This window comes from Protopterus annectens, chromosome 13.part0 (assembly GCF_019279795.1).
Source record: "Protopterus annectens isolate FY-2018-M chromosome 13.part0, PAN1.0, whole genome shotgun sequence".
Taxonomy (NCBI): domain Eukaryota; kingdom Metazoa; phylum Chordata; order Ceratodontiformes; family Protopteridae; genus Protopterus; species Protopterus annectens.
In genome coordinates, this window is record NC_056747.1 from 34,834,404 (window position 1) to 34,851,549 (window position 17,146).

General features: G+C 38.9%; 1 protein-coding gene across 1 annotated transcript in view; it reads right to left on the reverse strand.

Annotated features, from left to right (window-relative positions):
• SIRT6 (sirtuin 6) overlaps positions 1–17,146 on the reverse strand; it is a 1,110,223-nt gene that overhangs the window by 546,450 nt on the left and 546,627 nt on the right. The window contains exon 6 of the mRNA XM_044090601.1: positions 590–670. Coding sequence (XP_043946536.1) covers positions 590–670 — 81 coding nt within the window. The remainder of the gene's footprint in view (positions 1–589; positions 671–17,146) is intronic.

Below are 17,146 nucleotides of genomic sequence, written 5' to 3' on the forward strand. Positions count from 1 at the left end.
TAAACAAATAACTAGTTAAGGATTTATAAAGCTTATCCAAAAGACTGGTGACCTCCGAGTTACAGAGTGCAGGAGAGCTGAAGGATTGGGGGGAGGGGAAGCAAAACCCATCTCATTAAAACATCAGCAAGTAGCAGGATAAGTCTTCAGGTTGTGACCACATGGGATACAATGTACCAAGTAGTGAAAAGGTAACTCATAGTATGTAAATTACTTTGGGTTACAAAGTAAGCAAGCATACAACACTCAACTACTTACCTGTTATTCTACACCGATTCATCACAGAGGGCACTCAATGTCCACACTACCACATCCTAAATCATTCTGCAAATAAAATTAGCTAAGTTTTGAAGAACTGAGATGTTCTCTTGTACAGTGCAAGACAAATGATACAACTTCAGACAGAAAAAATGAAATACTTAATCACCAAAGAAAGTTATTTGATGCAAACAACAAATTTAAGTCTCCGAGTAACAAGGATCATGTGCCAACAATTTAAAATCGGCAAGAGCTACTATAAAATTCACAAGAGAATGCCTTGATTTATATGGCTGCACATACACAGAAACAGTAAGCACAAATACAATACCTGCAAGCTTCATCTGCCAGACTGAGATCACGATCAGGCAAAGAATCCTCCCAGTCCAAAACGGAATCTCGCAACTTTCCTCTGGGAGAAAAAACAAACAGTAAACCACTGACAAAAGAATTTATTTTAAAAGAGTATTCTGTTTTAGACTTTCTTGCATTTAACTCTACTTTTTTATCACTTGAATTTAGTGGTATGAGGAGCCTACAGCTACCTGCAGCTAATCAGGAAAGGTATGACCAGTGAGTGAAATTTACAAGACACAATGTAATTCATTTTTAAAGGGATATGGCAAGCAGTTCAGTAAAATACATGAAGCTTGTATAACTATTCACTTCCCACAGTTTCAAAGTAATGGCCCCATCAACAGCCTTAGAACTTTGATGCATTAAGTGCAACACCCAACATTTTTAGGGGTGCCATTTTTAGGGGTGCCACTGCACCTTTTCTTAAGGCTAAACATTAACGTTTACAGAAAGCATGCAAGTTTTTTTTACATTTGTATGGAGAAAGTACAGTTGTGTACACTTACCATAAATGCAGATGTTCGAGTTTATTCACTGTTGCAGTCATTACATTTGGGTAGATTCCCAAAGCTAAAGAAGGGAGGAGGAAGTTAGAGAGCATTAGGACCAGCTATAAGGCCCTGCAAGACTGCAATGGCAAAACCAGCTCTGGATTTCGAAAATGTGGTAATGCTTGGTGAAGGTGTGTACAGAGCTCCAGGTAGCAGCTTCTAGTGTGTCTCTGGTAGGGACTTCTCTGAGAAAGGCTGTAGAGGTAGATTCAGCCCTGGTGGAATGTGATCTTATCCCCTGTGGGGTAGGTTTTCCATGGTGCTTATAGCAGAAATGAATGCAATGGGCTATCCACTTAGAAATGGTTTGCTTTGAAATGGCCTTCCCCTCTGCCCCTGTAGCAAAGACAACTAACAGCTGTTCAGATTTTCTGAGAGGCTTAGTCCTGTCCAAACAAAATCTAAGTTGTCTGTGCACATCCAAAGAGTGCAGTATTCGTTCCCCTTTGTTTTGTGGATTTGGGAAAAGGGCAGACAAATGAATGGACTGATTAAGGGCCACACTAGACACCACCTTGGGCATAAAGGAAGGATTGGTCCTGAGGGACACCCTGTCTGCATGGAAGATGATGCCATGAGGGCCTGTAATTCAGACACTCTTCTTGCTGAAGTGATGGCTAAAAGGAAGGCTGTTTTCCAAGAAAGGAACTTCAATTCTGCAGTTGCAGCCGGCTCAAAAAGAGGCAGAGTGGGCTTTTCCAATACAAAGTTGAGGTCCCAGGCTGGGGTAGGGGCTCTCCTGGGTGGTCTTAAATTTTTGGCCCCTCTGAGGAATTGCTTTAGCAGGGGGTGAGAGAAGAGGGGTGGGCTCAGTATTATAATGTGCTGAAATGGCAGAGGCATGAATTTTAATTGACGAGAAGGATAGGCCCTTGTGGATTATTTCTGTTAAATACTGAAGAATATGCGGTAAGCTGGGCACCGTTGTGCCCATCCCCTGAGTCTGGCTCCAGGAACCGTATCTTTTCCACTTCTCAGCATAGGAGTTTCTAGTACAAGGCCTCCTTGCCTCCAGAATTACATCTAGCACCTGCTTACTGAGGGATGTTATTGGAGAGATCAAGGAATTAGCCAGGCTGCAAGGTTCAGGGTTTAAAACTGAGGGTGCAGTATCTGGCCCTCCTGCTGGGACAGCAGGGAAGGAGTTTGAGGCAGGTGCCATGGTTCCTGCAGTGACATACTGCACCGAGGGGGTACCAGTGCTGGCGTGGCTAGTCTGATGCAATCAGTATTGTTCTTGGTTTGTCCCATTTGATCTTTAGCAGAACTTTCGAGAGGAGACGTAGAGGGGGAAGGAATAAACTGAGAGGCTTTCCCAGGTGAAGGACAGGTCATCCACTTTCCAAGCTTGACTGTGGGGAGTCCTTGTGCAGAATTTGTCTAATCGATAGTCCTGAGGGGAGGCAAACAGGTCTATCTCTGGATTCCCCCATTTGTTTCTCAAAAGGTTGAATATATTTGGTTCCAGTTTCCACTCGTGTGGGCCCATGAGATTTCTACTTAGGTCGTCTGCCAGTGATTTTAGCTTGCCTGGCAGAAATTGAGCTTGTAAATGCACTTGGTAGCTCCAAGGATGTGTTCCACAGAGCCATGGCTAGTCTGCAGAGAGAGTAGGAATGGGTTCCCCCCCTGCTTGTTTATGTACCACATAACAGTGGTGTTGTCTGTCTTTATCAATAATTGTCCTGGAAGGATGTGGTCCTTGAAGGCTGTCAGGGAATTCTGTACAGCTAACATTTTTTTTTGATTGATGTGCAGGTGCATTTGACTCTGGTTCCATTTGACCTGAATGCACTGCCCTGCCACGTGAGCCCCCCATGCATAGTCTGATGCATCTGTTAGGGTTTGGGAGGCAGGGGGTAGAGTGAATGATAGCATTCCTCTGCCCACCAAAGGAACTCTGTCTTTATACAAGGAATGATGGGAATCATTGATTCCAGGTCCCGAGAATGTTGACACCATAGGCTTTTTATATACCATGGAATTAGTAGAATGCAAGAGGCCATGAACCCCAGGGCTTGCAGGATTTTCCTTGCAGATACCTGGGTCTTTGTGGTCAGTAGTTTGAAGTAGGCTGTCAGATAAACTTGTTTCTCTGGCATGAGGTAAGCCATCTGGGAAGTTGTGTTCAAGCTTGCTCCCAGGAATACAATCTGTTGGCAGGGTACTAGAGATTTATTTTCGTTTATGGTGTACCCAGCGAGGTTAGCAGTTTCTTTACAAATGCCAGATGTTTTAGTAGCATGTCCTGGCTTTTTGCCTGAATTAGGCAATCATCCAGGTATTGGTAATATCTGAATATTTCTTTGCCTGCAAAATGCAATGACTGGAGCTAGACACTTTGTGAATACCCTGGGTGCAGTAGATAAGCCAAAGGGAAGTGCAGAGAACTGACCGTGCATGCAGTCTGCTCTGAAGTATAGGTATTTCCTGTAAGATTCCCTTATTGGAATGTGCAGGTAAGCTTCCTTTAAGTCTAAGTTTGCCAACCAGGCATCTTTGCCTAGCATAGGAAGCAGCTGCTGAAGAGTTAGCATTGTGAATTTTGGGATCACCAAAAAGGTGTTTAGAATAGAGAGGTCCAGGATAGGATGCCAGGAGCTGTCTTTTCTGGGTACCAGGAAAAGTCTTGAGTAAAAACCTTGCCCCCTTTCTTCTGCTGGGACAGGATAAATAGCACTGATACTTAGAAGAGAGAGAACCTGTTGTTGGGCCTCCGCCTACTGGTTTGGGGGTAGGTCTGGCCAACTGTTGGGGTTGGTAAGGTGTGGAAGTGGAATCTGTATCCTTGGGAAACTATATTTAAAACTCATGTGTCCTGGGTAATGACTTCCCAATTTTTGCATGCAGGGTGATCTTTCTCCCTAAGGGAGCAGGCAGTTGAGCAGAGCTTGGAAGGTTTAAGGTTAAGTCATTGTGACTTTTTTCCACAGGGGGTGTCTTACTACTTCCAGCTTTGGAAGTGGGAGCCCCCACTGCTTAGGTCTGTGAGTACATTGAGACTGTAGCCTAGGCAATCTGCTGTTCCTGGGTTTGGACAGAGAAGGCCTGGAAGAGACAGGAAAGGACCAATTCTTAGAAGGCCAATGCCTGCTAAATCTGGGAGACTGTACTTGCAGGAAATCTTTAACAGTTTGCATACATTTAGCTTTTTCCTCCATCTTTTTAAGAACAACTTCTACCCTGTTGCCAAACCAGCAGTCTTTGTTTAAGGGAGCATCCAGTAATTTAGCTTTAACATGATCTGGCAAATTTTGCTCCTTAAGCCAAGCATGCCTTCTAAGAACAGACCCAGTGACAGCAGCCCTGCAAGATGCTTCTAGAGAGTCAAAACCACATTGCAAAGTATGTTTACCAACTTGTTCAGCAGAATGCATTAAATCCTCTAATTCTTTGTTTTCAACACAGTCAGGAATCAACATCATGTTCTGTTTAAGTAGTCCCATAATATGCTGCTGATACTTTAACATATGAAACTCGCAGTTTAAGGCCCTAATGGCCAAAGTAGCATAAGTGTATACCTTCTTACCCCATCTGTCCAAGGCCCTGGAATCTCTATCAAAAGGGGATAGGGTTTTTGGCAGTAGTAGCCTTAATGCCTTTAGGTCCTTGTGAAATGGCCTCTGGGTCTGCAGTAGAATTCTTGAAGAGGAACTTGTGAGTGTCAGGTACTCTAATGCCTGTCTGGTTTCCTGGAGCTGGAGGTAAAGTGTCTGGGCTAAGCTAGATTCCAAGAAAGCATCATCTACAATGACCAGGACAGGAGGGATAGCTAAGGGCCTGTGTTGAGGAAGGAGTAAGAATTCCCTAAGCCTCTTTTTGGAGTCAGAGTAATCCTGGCTTTCCCAGTGGAAGTGCTCCCTAAGAGTATGCAAGGTTTCACCAAAAGAAAAATATTCTGGAGGGGAAGCAGAGGGAATGGAGTCCTCTGCATCGGAATCCTCATAGGCAGACAAGGGCAAATTCTGGTAATCAGAAGAAACAAATTTCAGAATCCTGATCAGAAGAATCAGAAGGAAAATCAGTTCTGGGTCTCTTAGAGAAGGCTGGCTTCCCCTAATTAAAGTAATAAAGTCTTCAGCCATTCTAATCATTTGTTTTTTAGGCATATGGGCCTGACCATGTGGTTTGGACGTCGGTTTTCTAGATGTTGGTCGAGTTTTACGCCTTGAAGAAGAAGATGGCATCAGTTTGAAATGCAAGTCAGTAGGCCTGAACACACCCTCAGAAGCTGGTGCCTGCACAACGGCTCCAGACTCATCCAAGGTAGAGAAATCCGCAGGTTCCATGGTCGAAGAAGCATCTCATGGCATACTGGACTCCAAATGGGTCTCAGCAGAGGCCTGCAAATCTGAAGTAGCGGGTATCAGGGGCTGCGAAAGTGCCACACTGATTAACAGCGAACTGGCGACTAGCTTAACGGAAGTGTCATCGGCAGCTTTGGACCTATGTGGTCTGTCTCTGTCTTTATCTTTAAGCCATTTCTGGATAGTTAAACAGAGTATCAAAATAATTTGATGCAAAAATAAACAGACGACGAATAGCTCGTGGGTTGAATAAGGCACAAAATCAACAGTGAGAGACGTTGTGGTCTAGGCCTAAGCAAGGAATGCAGTACAAATGAAAATCTTTATGAGGTATTTGCTTTCTACAGGTAATACAATTGCTAACTTTTACTGACATCGGTTTAGAGTAAGAAAAAGGATCCCCAACGGGGTACTTAGCTTTTTTGAAGACTTCGGTTCTGAAACTGAAAAAATGAAAATTTCAGGAGTTGGCTGAATAGCACTTGCGAACTGCTTCTGCTTCAGGCACCACACGGCAAGAAAGACTGATGTATTGGTGTCGGCTGCATGTTTTATACCCCTGACAACCTGACGTCATGGAAAAATAGACCGCATCCGACGCAGGGATCCAAGACTTTGATATTTAGGCCGACTGGTAACCTCAAATTTAGAATAGGTAATGCCTGTGGGAGCAACCTTCAGAGCTGAAGTAACTAATTCTGTTTGAAGGGATAAACGGTCTGTTTGGAAACTGTACAGTTATATGTTTTTGTTGAGTTAAAAGGGGACGAGAACCTGAAAATGTATAAGATTTGAGTGTTTTGCAGAAGTGGAGAGACTGGAAAATTTTGAAATTAGTTGTAACAGAGATGCGAAGAAGCAAATTCTTACAAATTAAACTGGCAAACAGTGTGTAAATACAAGATGAAATTTATAAACACACATCCAAAACAATTATCATTTAGAGTTTATGGAAGTAAGACCTTTTTCACAGTGGGTGTTGATATTAACATGAGATGTTAACGGCCTTAAAGGAAATACCAAATAGCAAAGATTACTGAATTATATTAAGTGCAGGATGCAAATATCAATGCTACAGAAAAAAACATTTGGATAGAAATGACCAAGTAAATTGGACAAAGGATTTCAAGGTGGACATTCAGGAGAATGTCATGCCAAAGGAAGAGGACAGTAATATACTGACAGAGAGGAGCTCCAACAGGCATAGAAGAGGATAAAAATACAATAAATGACAGATTTGTGCTAGTAATGGGTTACTGGCATGACAGCAGAGTTAATGCTGGCATGTACATATATTCCACCTAAAACTAATATAGTGACGATTAGGATACTGTTGGAAGAAAAGCATTAAGCGGGGATTGTCATTTATGGGTGGGGACTGGAACCTCATTTGCAAAAGTAAATATGTATCAGGGGAACCTAGAAGGAAAAACCTAACAAAAAGGTATATTTCTGAAGAACAAGTATTCGGTATGGAAGATGTGAATTCAGTATCAGGAACTCAAAGAGATTTTATATATTACTCAAGATGCAATTGAGCTAGACCAGAAAAATCATTTTCCAGGAGAATGAAAGTTTTGCGACATCCAGTAACTATCAGATTACACACCAATAAAGACTACAATAAAGATGCAGAATTGCAATGTAAACAAGTAACTGGCACATCGGTAAGTACATGTTAAACCAGGAATTTAAGGAATGAGTAGTGGATAAGATTCAAGAGTTAGGGTGGGAGCTAGAAATTATTTTACAACGGGAAGCTAGTTCATGTCATACAATTAAATGGAGTGTAAAAATATGATAGTAAGAGAGATACAGGAAGTAAATATAAATTATCTAGAGAGATTGACAAAGTATTGCAGAATAAGGGAAATCACTCAGAACATGAAGAGCAACTAAAGAGCGAAGGTGAAAAGGATGCATCTGGGTAACATGCAGGAGTTTGCAAGGGTCGCTGTTAAGCAAACTATTTCTTGATAACTCTAGAGTTCAATATCGTTTAGCACAATGACTTAGACAACAAAACGTAGAAAAAACAAGAGTTTTAGCCAAACATAGGGAGTATACAACAAGAAAAATAACCGATCCTATACAGGGAAGTTTTATGAAAATTTGCATAAAGCAGAGAAATGGGAAAACAAAGAAAAGGCACATGTAAATATTTATGAAAGACTTAACCATGCAAAGGTTACAAGGTGATCAGATTCAGCAATACCCTCCCAAGAACAGACTGCATTCCTGTGGAAATCTGGAAGTCAGTGGGGGAAGAAGGTGAGAAAAAGATTTAGGTTTCAACAGTATTTTAAAAATGGGTAGACAGGAGTATCACAACCTTGTAGGAGAGACTGTGGAAGCTGTTATTACCCCAAGAAAGCTGAGACCCCTCAATTCTAACTTCATATACATATTTCAATTTACATGACTAAGGGTTTACATCTGTACTAGCTATGAGAATTGAAGAGATGTTGTCAAAGTTCCTGCATATGGATCATCGTAGTGGAGACTAACATTTGATAACATTAACAGAACAGTGATGATCCATACGGAAGCAGAGTGCAAGAAAATGCTGTTATTGTTTTGGGGTTTTGATGCACAGAAAAAAATTCAACAGCATAGGGGGATTTTATCAGTAGGGCAATAGTAGAATTTGCATTCCATAACAGAATACAGTTAACAAGAACAACATGCAAAAGATCAAAAGCAAGAATTAATGGGAAAGGTTCCCCTCTGATGAGCTGGGTTTGAAGAGGCAAGGATGCCTTTTCCCCTTTACGTGCTTTATATTTAGTGCAATTAGCAAAGAAAATAAAGGATTCATACATTCAAACATATTACTAGCATGATAATCATGAAAATGATGTGGAAAGTACAGTTGTGTAAAATCTTATCATAAAATGGTAAATGTCCTTCATAAAATGGTAAATGTCCTTCATAAAATGGTAAATGTCCTTCTCTTCACTGTTGAAGTATTCCTTACAATGGGGATCTCCTGCCAAGGGCGGCCCAACATCTGGCCAGTATACCAAAGCCTTTAGGTTACTAAGAGTACGCCAGACGTCACACGTATGCTCTCCGCATACAGCACAGAATGTACCTTACTTGACACCTGCAACAGTTGGAAAGACCACAGAAGTACCTCACCAAGAGGAACCTAGACGGGAAAACCTAATGAGGTTCCAGTCCCCACCCATAAATGACAATCCTTGCTGAACGCCAGTCTAAGGATTAGGTTCATAGGTAGGTACGAGGCTATCTGCCCAAGGGCATTTATAAGCCTAGCCAGGATGTGTTGGCTTTCGCCTCCCTTTTAGATTAGTTTCCTGGACCTCTGTCCAGCAGGGCCATTGAAGTGATCCCAGGGGTAAATTTACGATTTCCCATCCACTCGTCAAGATTTCTCTTGAAGAGAGTCAGTGAGGGGCTTTGCCTAACATAAATTGGGATTCTATTCCAGAGCGAGGGAAGTCTCTGGGACATGAATCTATCCCTCAAGCATGTTCTGTTTATTGTTGTGCTGAGGTTTAAATCGCTGGAGCATGTGGCTCTAAGAGATTTGTTTTTCTTGAGGTAGAGCATGTCCATTAATTCTGGGTTGGACATGGCCTTGTACGTCAGGCATAGATCACCTCTGAGCAGGCGGTAAGCAACCGAGTACAGCTTGAGTTTCTTTAGTCGAGCTGCATAGGGAATCTGTTTGAGGCCCATGATCCTCTTGGTGAGGTACTGCTGTGGTCTTTCCAGCTGTTGCAGGTGTTGAGTAAGGTACATTCCAAATGGGGCATTGTATTCTATTATGGGCCTGATGAGTGATGAGTAGAGGGGCACAATGACGTCTCGATCTAGATGTGAATCCTTTTGGGATTAGATGGGCTACATAGAAGGATTTTCTAACCACTTTGGCAATATGACTATCAAAGGAGAGGTTGCTCTGTACCTGGGTCCCCATATCCTTAATTACATCTTCTGTACTTAGTGGATTACCATCTATGTCATAGTTCGTGGGCACTTTGTTTTTCCCAAAGGGGATGACTATGCACTTTTTGGCATTTAGCTTGAGGCCATGGTTCTGACACCAGGTATTCGTCTCCGTGAGACCCTTCTGGAGGATGCCTGTGTCAGCAGGAGAGTCAATTATGGCTCCCAGTTTGCAATCATCTGCGAACTTGGTCAGCCATAGTCCTGCTGTGCTTGCCTGTACCTCAGAGAAGTATATACCGAATAAGGGGGGGGTCCCAGGACTGAGCCCTGCAGGACGCCACTTGTAACTGGTTTAGAGTCGGATATGGCACCCGCAACTCTGACCATGTGAGTTCCATCCATGAGCCAGTTGGCAAACCATCTTGTGACATAGGGGTTAATGTTCAAGCTGGTAAGCTTATCTAACATGCCAGAGTGGGGAATGGTGTTGAAGGCCTTAGCGAGGTCCAGGTAGGCTGTGTGGACTACCTTTCCCTCATCTATGGCCTTGGTAACTGTTTCAAAGAAGTCAAATAGGTTTAGGAGGCAGGATCTGCCTTTAACAAAGCCGAATTGGGTAGGGTCCAGTGTCTGGAGGTTCCCAATGTCTCTGTTAATGAGTTCCATGATGATGTGCTCCATAGCTGTGCAGGTTAGAGAGGTACCAGGCACATCCAGAAGGAAAAGAACTGGGAGGGGAAGAGGGAGGGAGACTACCTCTCAACTGTCCCTAATTTTGACTCAAATTCTAATTCTGTCCCTCCTTATCCCTCCTAAAACTGGTGACTTTTGTAGAAAAGGTGGTGAATTTCACTTAATAAATAATGGCAACAATTAGAGTTATGGTGTTCTTTTACTTTAGAAACTGTAAATTAATTCACATTTTCTTATTCTAGCAATGTCTGAAGTTAATAATACTCATAAAAGTTTCCCTGATTGCTCCTGACTATTTGTGCATTTGTCCCAGATTTTGTTTAGATTTGTCCCTGATTGGTAGTGAAGACATCTACCATTATAAGACTCTACACAACTGTACTATGTCCTTCCATTTCACTGTTGTAGTATTCCTTACAATAGGGAGAGTGAAGAGATTCTACACAACTGTACTATGTCCTTCCATTTCACTGTTGCAGTATTCCTTACAATAGGGAAAGTGAAGAGATTCTACTCAACTGTACTACGTACTTCCATTTCCCCGTTGTAGTATTCCTTACAATAGGTAGAATGAAGAGATTCTTCACAACTGTACTATGTCCTACCATTTCACTGTTACAGTATTCCTTATAATAGGGAGAGTGAAGTTATTCTACACAACTGTACTATGTCCTTCCATTTCACTGTTGTAGTATTCCTTACAATAGGTAGAATGAAGAGATTCTACACAACTGTATTGTGTCCTTCCATTTCACTGTTGTGGTATTCCTTATAATAGGGAGAGTGAAGAGTTTCTACACAACTGTACTATGTCCTTCCATTTCACTGTTGCAGTATTCCTTACAATAGGGAGAGTGAAGAGATTCTACACAACTGTACTATGTCCTTCCATTTCACTGTTACAGTATTCCTTACAATAGGGAGAGTGAAGAGATCACAGCCCAGCAATTCAGGACCCGCAACTAGCAGCAAACTGTTCCAAACCTGATAAAGTTACTAGCGGTAGCCAAAGAGTCTTCAGACAAACGATCTTTATTAAAACACACCAAATAGTCCAAGCACTTTCACCCGTGTACTGTAGGGCGTTCTCAAGGAAAATCTCTGAGCACCATTGTGCACCTCTTTAAATAGTTAATACAAGTCACATGATAAAATTAATTGATTAATAAATAACCATTGTACTTTAAAGAAACTTCTGCCTTTAAAAAAGTGTTACATTTGATTTCAAATTCTCTGTTACGTCCAAGTTCACTGTCACATTGCTTAGATATCTAGTTAAATGCGCTCAAACGTGTATAAGCTGATTAAAAACTTAAATAATATATCTTTAAATACTTATTTCATAGTTTAAATACGTTGAATACATAAAAAACTTCAAATTTCTTCTTTAGTATAAAAGGTTCATGTTGATAAAATATGGTTAGTAAATATGAAATATATATTATAAATTATGTCTGTAATAAACTCTACGTTTATCTAAATGTTCCAATGCTCATTTTAAACAGAGTTTAATAAACTGGTCTTTCTCATTGCTATGAACTTGAATGAACAAAAATCACGTCTAAAACCTTTACTAGCAGTATTCACTATAATAATTCTTAAGTAATGTAAAATATGTAAAGAATATAAAATATAATTAGGTTTAAAATATTAAACCTTTTGTTCAAAAGGGGGCAAATGTGTATGTAAATATGAGTTAAAAAACTGTTATAATATGTCTTTAAAAGGAATAATGACTAAAACTATTATAACCTTGCTTTTATCATTTTTAACACACTCATGATGTTAATGGAATCATTCAAGCCGGGAGTCTTCATAGAGTTTAATTTCAATTGCCAATATAACTCATGATACTCTAAATTGTCTCCCAGTTACCACCTCTAATGCCTTGTGTAACTTGCTCTAATACAAAAAACTTCACATTCATTTTTTCTCACACCACGGAATGTTTATAAAAGGCATTACTCTCTTTCTGCTTCATCACATCATTAAAATGTTCATAAACTCTTCTCCTTATGTGTCGTTCAGTTTTTCCTATATAGAAACTGTCACAGGTTAAACATATCCCCACATAAACTACCCCTTTCGTGGCACAATTATAATATTTCCTGGCAGTAAAATTGAATTTCCTTGAGGGAATCCTAATCTGTTCCTGGTTAATCATGGCATGACATTGCTTACAATTACCGCATGGGTAGGTGCCAACTCTCCTTCCTCTGAAGTAAAGAACTTCGATTTTGGAGCTTGGACTTGCTAAACCATTTCTTTTTAAAACAGGTACAGTGAATAAAGAACTTGATTCAAACACTGAACATTCACTTAGTGAATTTAAAGATAAACTGTACCTGTATAAAAATAACCAGTTAGAAACAGATTACTTAAGAGAATGCCTGCATGTACAACGTGTACCTAAAGGTTTAAGATTTTTTAAATTTCCTAATAACGTACAGTCGGGTTCTATGTTGTATGATGAACTATGTGAAATATTCAACAAAGCAGGCTTAGAAATGTTGAAGTGTATGATTACTGATTATGAGAAAAAAGTGGATACATTATTAAAAGAATTAAATGTATTGAATAGCCGGTTAATTACAGATGACAGACTTATAAGTGTTAAAAGGGAGTATGATAAAACATTTGAAGAAGTAGATCAGCACTGTTTTAGAGTATTGAACCATAAAATCAGGAAATTAGATAGTGACCTAATTGAATACCGAGAGGGTAGAGCTTTCTCATTGTTTAATAATAGGAACAAAAATCATACTAACACTGAAAATATATATTTTAATGAAAATGAAAGTAACACTCAAAGTAATCAAGTGAACACAGGTGCTCAAGGCCTAAGGCGAAGTGAGAGGATAGTGGAGAAAGATAGAAAACCATCCGCAAGGGATTTTCAGTACCCCCCCCGGGGGGGGGGGGCAGAGATATCAATACAACAAATGGAACTAACTGCAGAACTAAACCTTTCACCTATAGTACCTATAGATTTAGAGACATCATTGAATGAAACCAAGCAAATTGTTTTTAGAAGTAACAGTTTCACAATTTTCAATTTTACTGACATGCAAGTCACTTCAGAATTCTTTGAATTATTTTTAAAAGGTTTTCAGTTTGTCCCGCTTAAGCCTGTCTTTATACCAGATATTCTAATTGATTTAAAATTGTTTATGAGACAAATGAATTTAAATATATTTTTTAAAGGACAAAAAGGTACGACTACTGGACTCACAAGAAAATGTACCTTCAATCCACCTATGCACCCCACCTTGAAAGTTTTTGAGGAATTGGTAGAAAAGGATATTAGGGGAATGGGATGACAAACATAGCAACACCCCAATAATTTAAGTAACAAAGAGGTTGAGTTAATCAACCATTTAAGACAGGAGGGATGCAGAGTTATGAGACCTGACAAAGGAGGTGGGACAGTTCTAATGTACAAGGCAGATTATGAGGCTTATATACATAACATGTTACAGGACACTGATCAATATGAATTAGCATCTAAGAATGAAATAAATATTGCTTATGCTAAAATTAATTATCAACTATTTGATCATTTGTTACAGAACACGATTAATGAAAAATTATACAATTATTTACACGTAGATCAACCAAGAATTGCTCAAATCTTCGGTATTCCCCAAGACACACAAAGGCCTAGAACCACTTAAATTTAAACCAACAGTATCAGGATCTGGTAGTATTACTGAACCTTTGGCTAAATTCATTGACACCGTTTTAAAATCTTTTGTGGTTAGTGTGGACCATATTTGTAAGGATTCTTGGGACTTTTTGAGAAAATTAGATCAAAGTATGTTCTGTCCCCAACTTTTGATGGTTACAATGGATGTGATAGATCTTTTCCCTAGTATTCCACATGAAATAGGACTAGACTGGTTTAATCAAATGTTATCAACAGAAATAGCCCAAACTGCCACAACTATTAATTTACTAGTAGAATTTATGGAGATTGTCCTTGAGAATAATTTTATACATTTCAATGGAGAATTTTATCGCCAGAGAAAGGGTGTGGCAATGGGGGCATCCTGTGCCTCTTTATATGCAAATATAGTGCTGTATTTCTGAGAAAAGAAATACATTTTTTCGAGTAAATGGCACCAGGACATTTTATATTATAGAAGGTTTTTGGATGACATTTGTATTTTTTGGAAGGGTAGTGAAGAGAGTTTTTTCGAATTTTTTGCAATACATCAATAATACAACAGCATTTTTTAAATTCACATATAACATAGACAAGAACAAATTACATTATTTGGACGTAACTATTATTAAAGATTATGAAAATCAGTGTTTTCAATCCAAATTATATAGAAAAAGCTCATTCTCTAATTCCTACCTTCATTATAACAGTGGACATCCACACTTCCAAAAAAGGGGTATTATTAAAGGTCAATTAATTTGAGTTTCTCGAATGTGTAGTACCCCGGAAGATTTTAATGAAGAAGTGAGGATACTGAAAACCTTCTTTTTAGAAAAAGGCTACCCAGATAAATTATTTGAAGATTTGGTACAGGATATTAGTCAGAAAAGGGATATGTTGTATCCGCCTCTGTTACGAGTAGGTACCATCAATTATCGACAGACCAGCTGTGAAAACATAACAGAAGGCAAAAGTAGTTTTATTTACACTTTTAATAAGAATTCTGAAGAAATTGAAGACACTATTTTTAAATATTGGCCTATTCTTAGTTATCATGAAGATATAAAAACTTTCATTTCAGAAATACCACATTTTGTCAGGAAAAGAAATAAAAATTTGAAAGAGATTTTTGAAATGAAATAAAAACAAAAGGAGAGTTGGCACCTACCCATGCGGTAATTGTAAGCAATGTCTTGCCATGATTAACCAGGAACAGATTAGGATTCCCTCAAGGAAATTCAATTTTACTGCCAGGAAATACTATAATTGTGCCACGAAAGGGGTAGTTTATGTGGGGATATGTTTAACCTGTGACAGTTTCTATATAGGAAAAACTGAACGACACATAAGGAGAAGAGTTTATGAACATTTTAATGATGTGATGAAACGGAAAGAGAGTAATGCCTTTTACAAAAATTCCCTGGTGTGTGAAAAAATGAATGTGAAGTTTTTTGTATTAGAGCAAGTTACACACGACATTAGAGGTGGTAACTGGGAGACAATTTAGAGTATCGTGAGTTATATTGGCAACTGAAATTAAACTCTATGAAGACTCCCGGCTTGAATGATTCCATTAACATCATGAGTGTGTTAAAAATGAGAAAAGCAAGGTTATAATAGTTTTAGTCATTATTCCTTTTAAAGACATATTATAACAGTTTTTTAACTCATATTTACATACACATTTGCCCCCTTTTGAACAAAAGGTTCAATATTTTAAACCTAATTATATTTTATATTTTATATTCTTTACATATTTTACATTACTTAAGAATTATTATAGTGAATACTGCTAGTGAAGGTTTTAGACGTGATTTTTGTTCATTCAAGTTCATAGCAATGAGAAAGACCAGTTTATTAAACTCTGTATGTTTAAAATGAGCATTGGAACATTTAGATGAACGTAGAGTTTATTACAGACATAATTTATAATATAGATTTCATATTTACTAACCATATTTTTTCAACATGAATTTTTTATACTAAAAGAAGAAATTTGAAGTTTTTTATGTATTCAACGTATTTAAACTATGAAATAAGTATTTAAAGATATATTATTTAAGTTTTTAATCAGCTTATACATGTTTGAGCGCATTTAACTAGATATCTAAGGAATGAGACAGTGAACTTGGACGTAACAGAGAATTTGAAATCAAATGTAACACTTTGTTAAAGGCAGAAGTTTCTTTAAAGTACAATGGCTATTTATTAATCAATTAATTAATTTTATCATGTGACTTGTATTAACTATTTAAAGAGGTGCACAATGGTGCTCAGAGATTTTCCTTGAGAAAGCCCGGCAGTACACGGGTGAAAGCGCTTGGATTATTTGGTGTGTTTTAATAAAGATCGTTTGTCTAAAGACTCTTTGGCTACTGCTAGTAACTTTATCAGGTTTGGAACAGTTTGCTGCTAGTTGTGGGTCCTGAATTGCTGGGCTGTGTTCTTTTTTTGGTTCTTTGGCTTTGTTACTTGAGAGTGAATAAATTCTACATAACTGTACTATGTCCTTCCATTTCACTGTTGTAGTATTCTTTACAATAGGGAGAGTGAAGAAATTCTACACAACTGTACTATGTCCTTCCATTTCACTGTTGTGGTATTCCTTACAATAGGGAGAGTGAAGAGATTCTACACAACTGTACTATGTCCTTCCATTTCACTGTTCCAGCATTCCTTACAATAGGGAGAGTGAAGAGATTCTACACAACTGTACTATGTCCTTCCATTTCACTGTTCCAGAATTCCTTACAATAGGGAGAGTGAAGTGATTCTACACAACTGTATTATGTCCTTCCATTTCACTGTTACAGTATTCCTTACTATAGGGAGAGTGAAGAGATTCTACACAACTGTACTATGTCTTCCATTTCACTGTTGTAGTATTCCTTACAATAGGGAGAGTGAAGAGATTCTACACAACTGTAATATGTCCTTCCATTTCACTGTTGTAATATTCCTTACAATAGGGAGAGTGACGAGATTCTACACAACTGTACTATGTCCTTCCATTTCACTGTTACAGCATTCCTTACAATAGGGAGAGTGAAGAAAGGGAGGAGGAAGGACCAACAGAGCCTTCTAGGAACCCATGAAGGATGGCCCTAGCAAGACCACCTCTAGCCCTGAAAATCACATCCAACTTATAGTGTTTGGTAAAAGTACTCATAGAAGTCCAGGTAGCTGCCTCAAAAATAGGGTTAAAATCTAAATCCTTGAAAAAAAGCAACAGAAGAAGCCACAGCCCTACCAGAATGAGCCTTAACTGAAAAAGGAAGGCTCTTGCCCCGACAAGATTAACAAAAAGCAATGCCTTTAGATATCCAACTACAAATAGTTTGCTTGGAAACAAGCGATCCCAAAGATCTTGGATGAAGCAAATCAGATTTGTGAAAAAG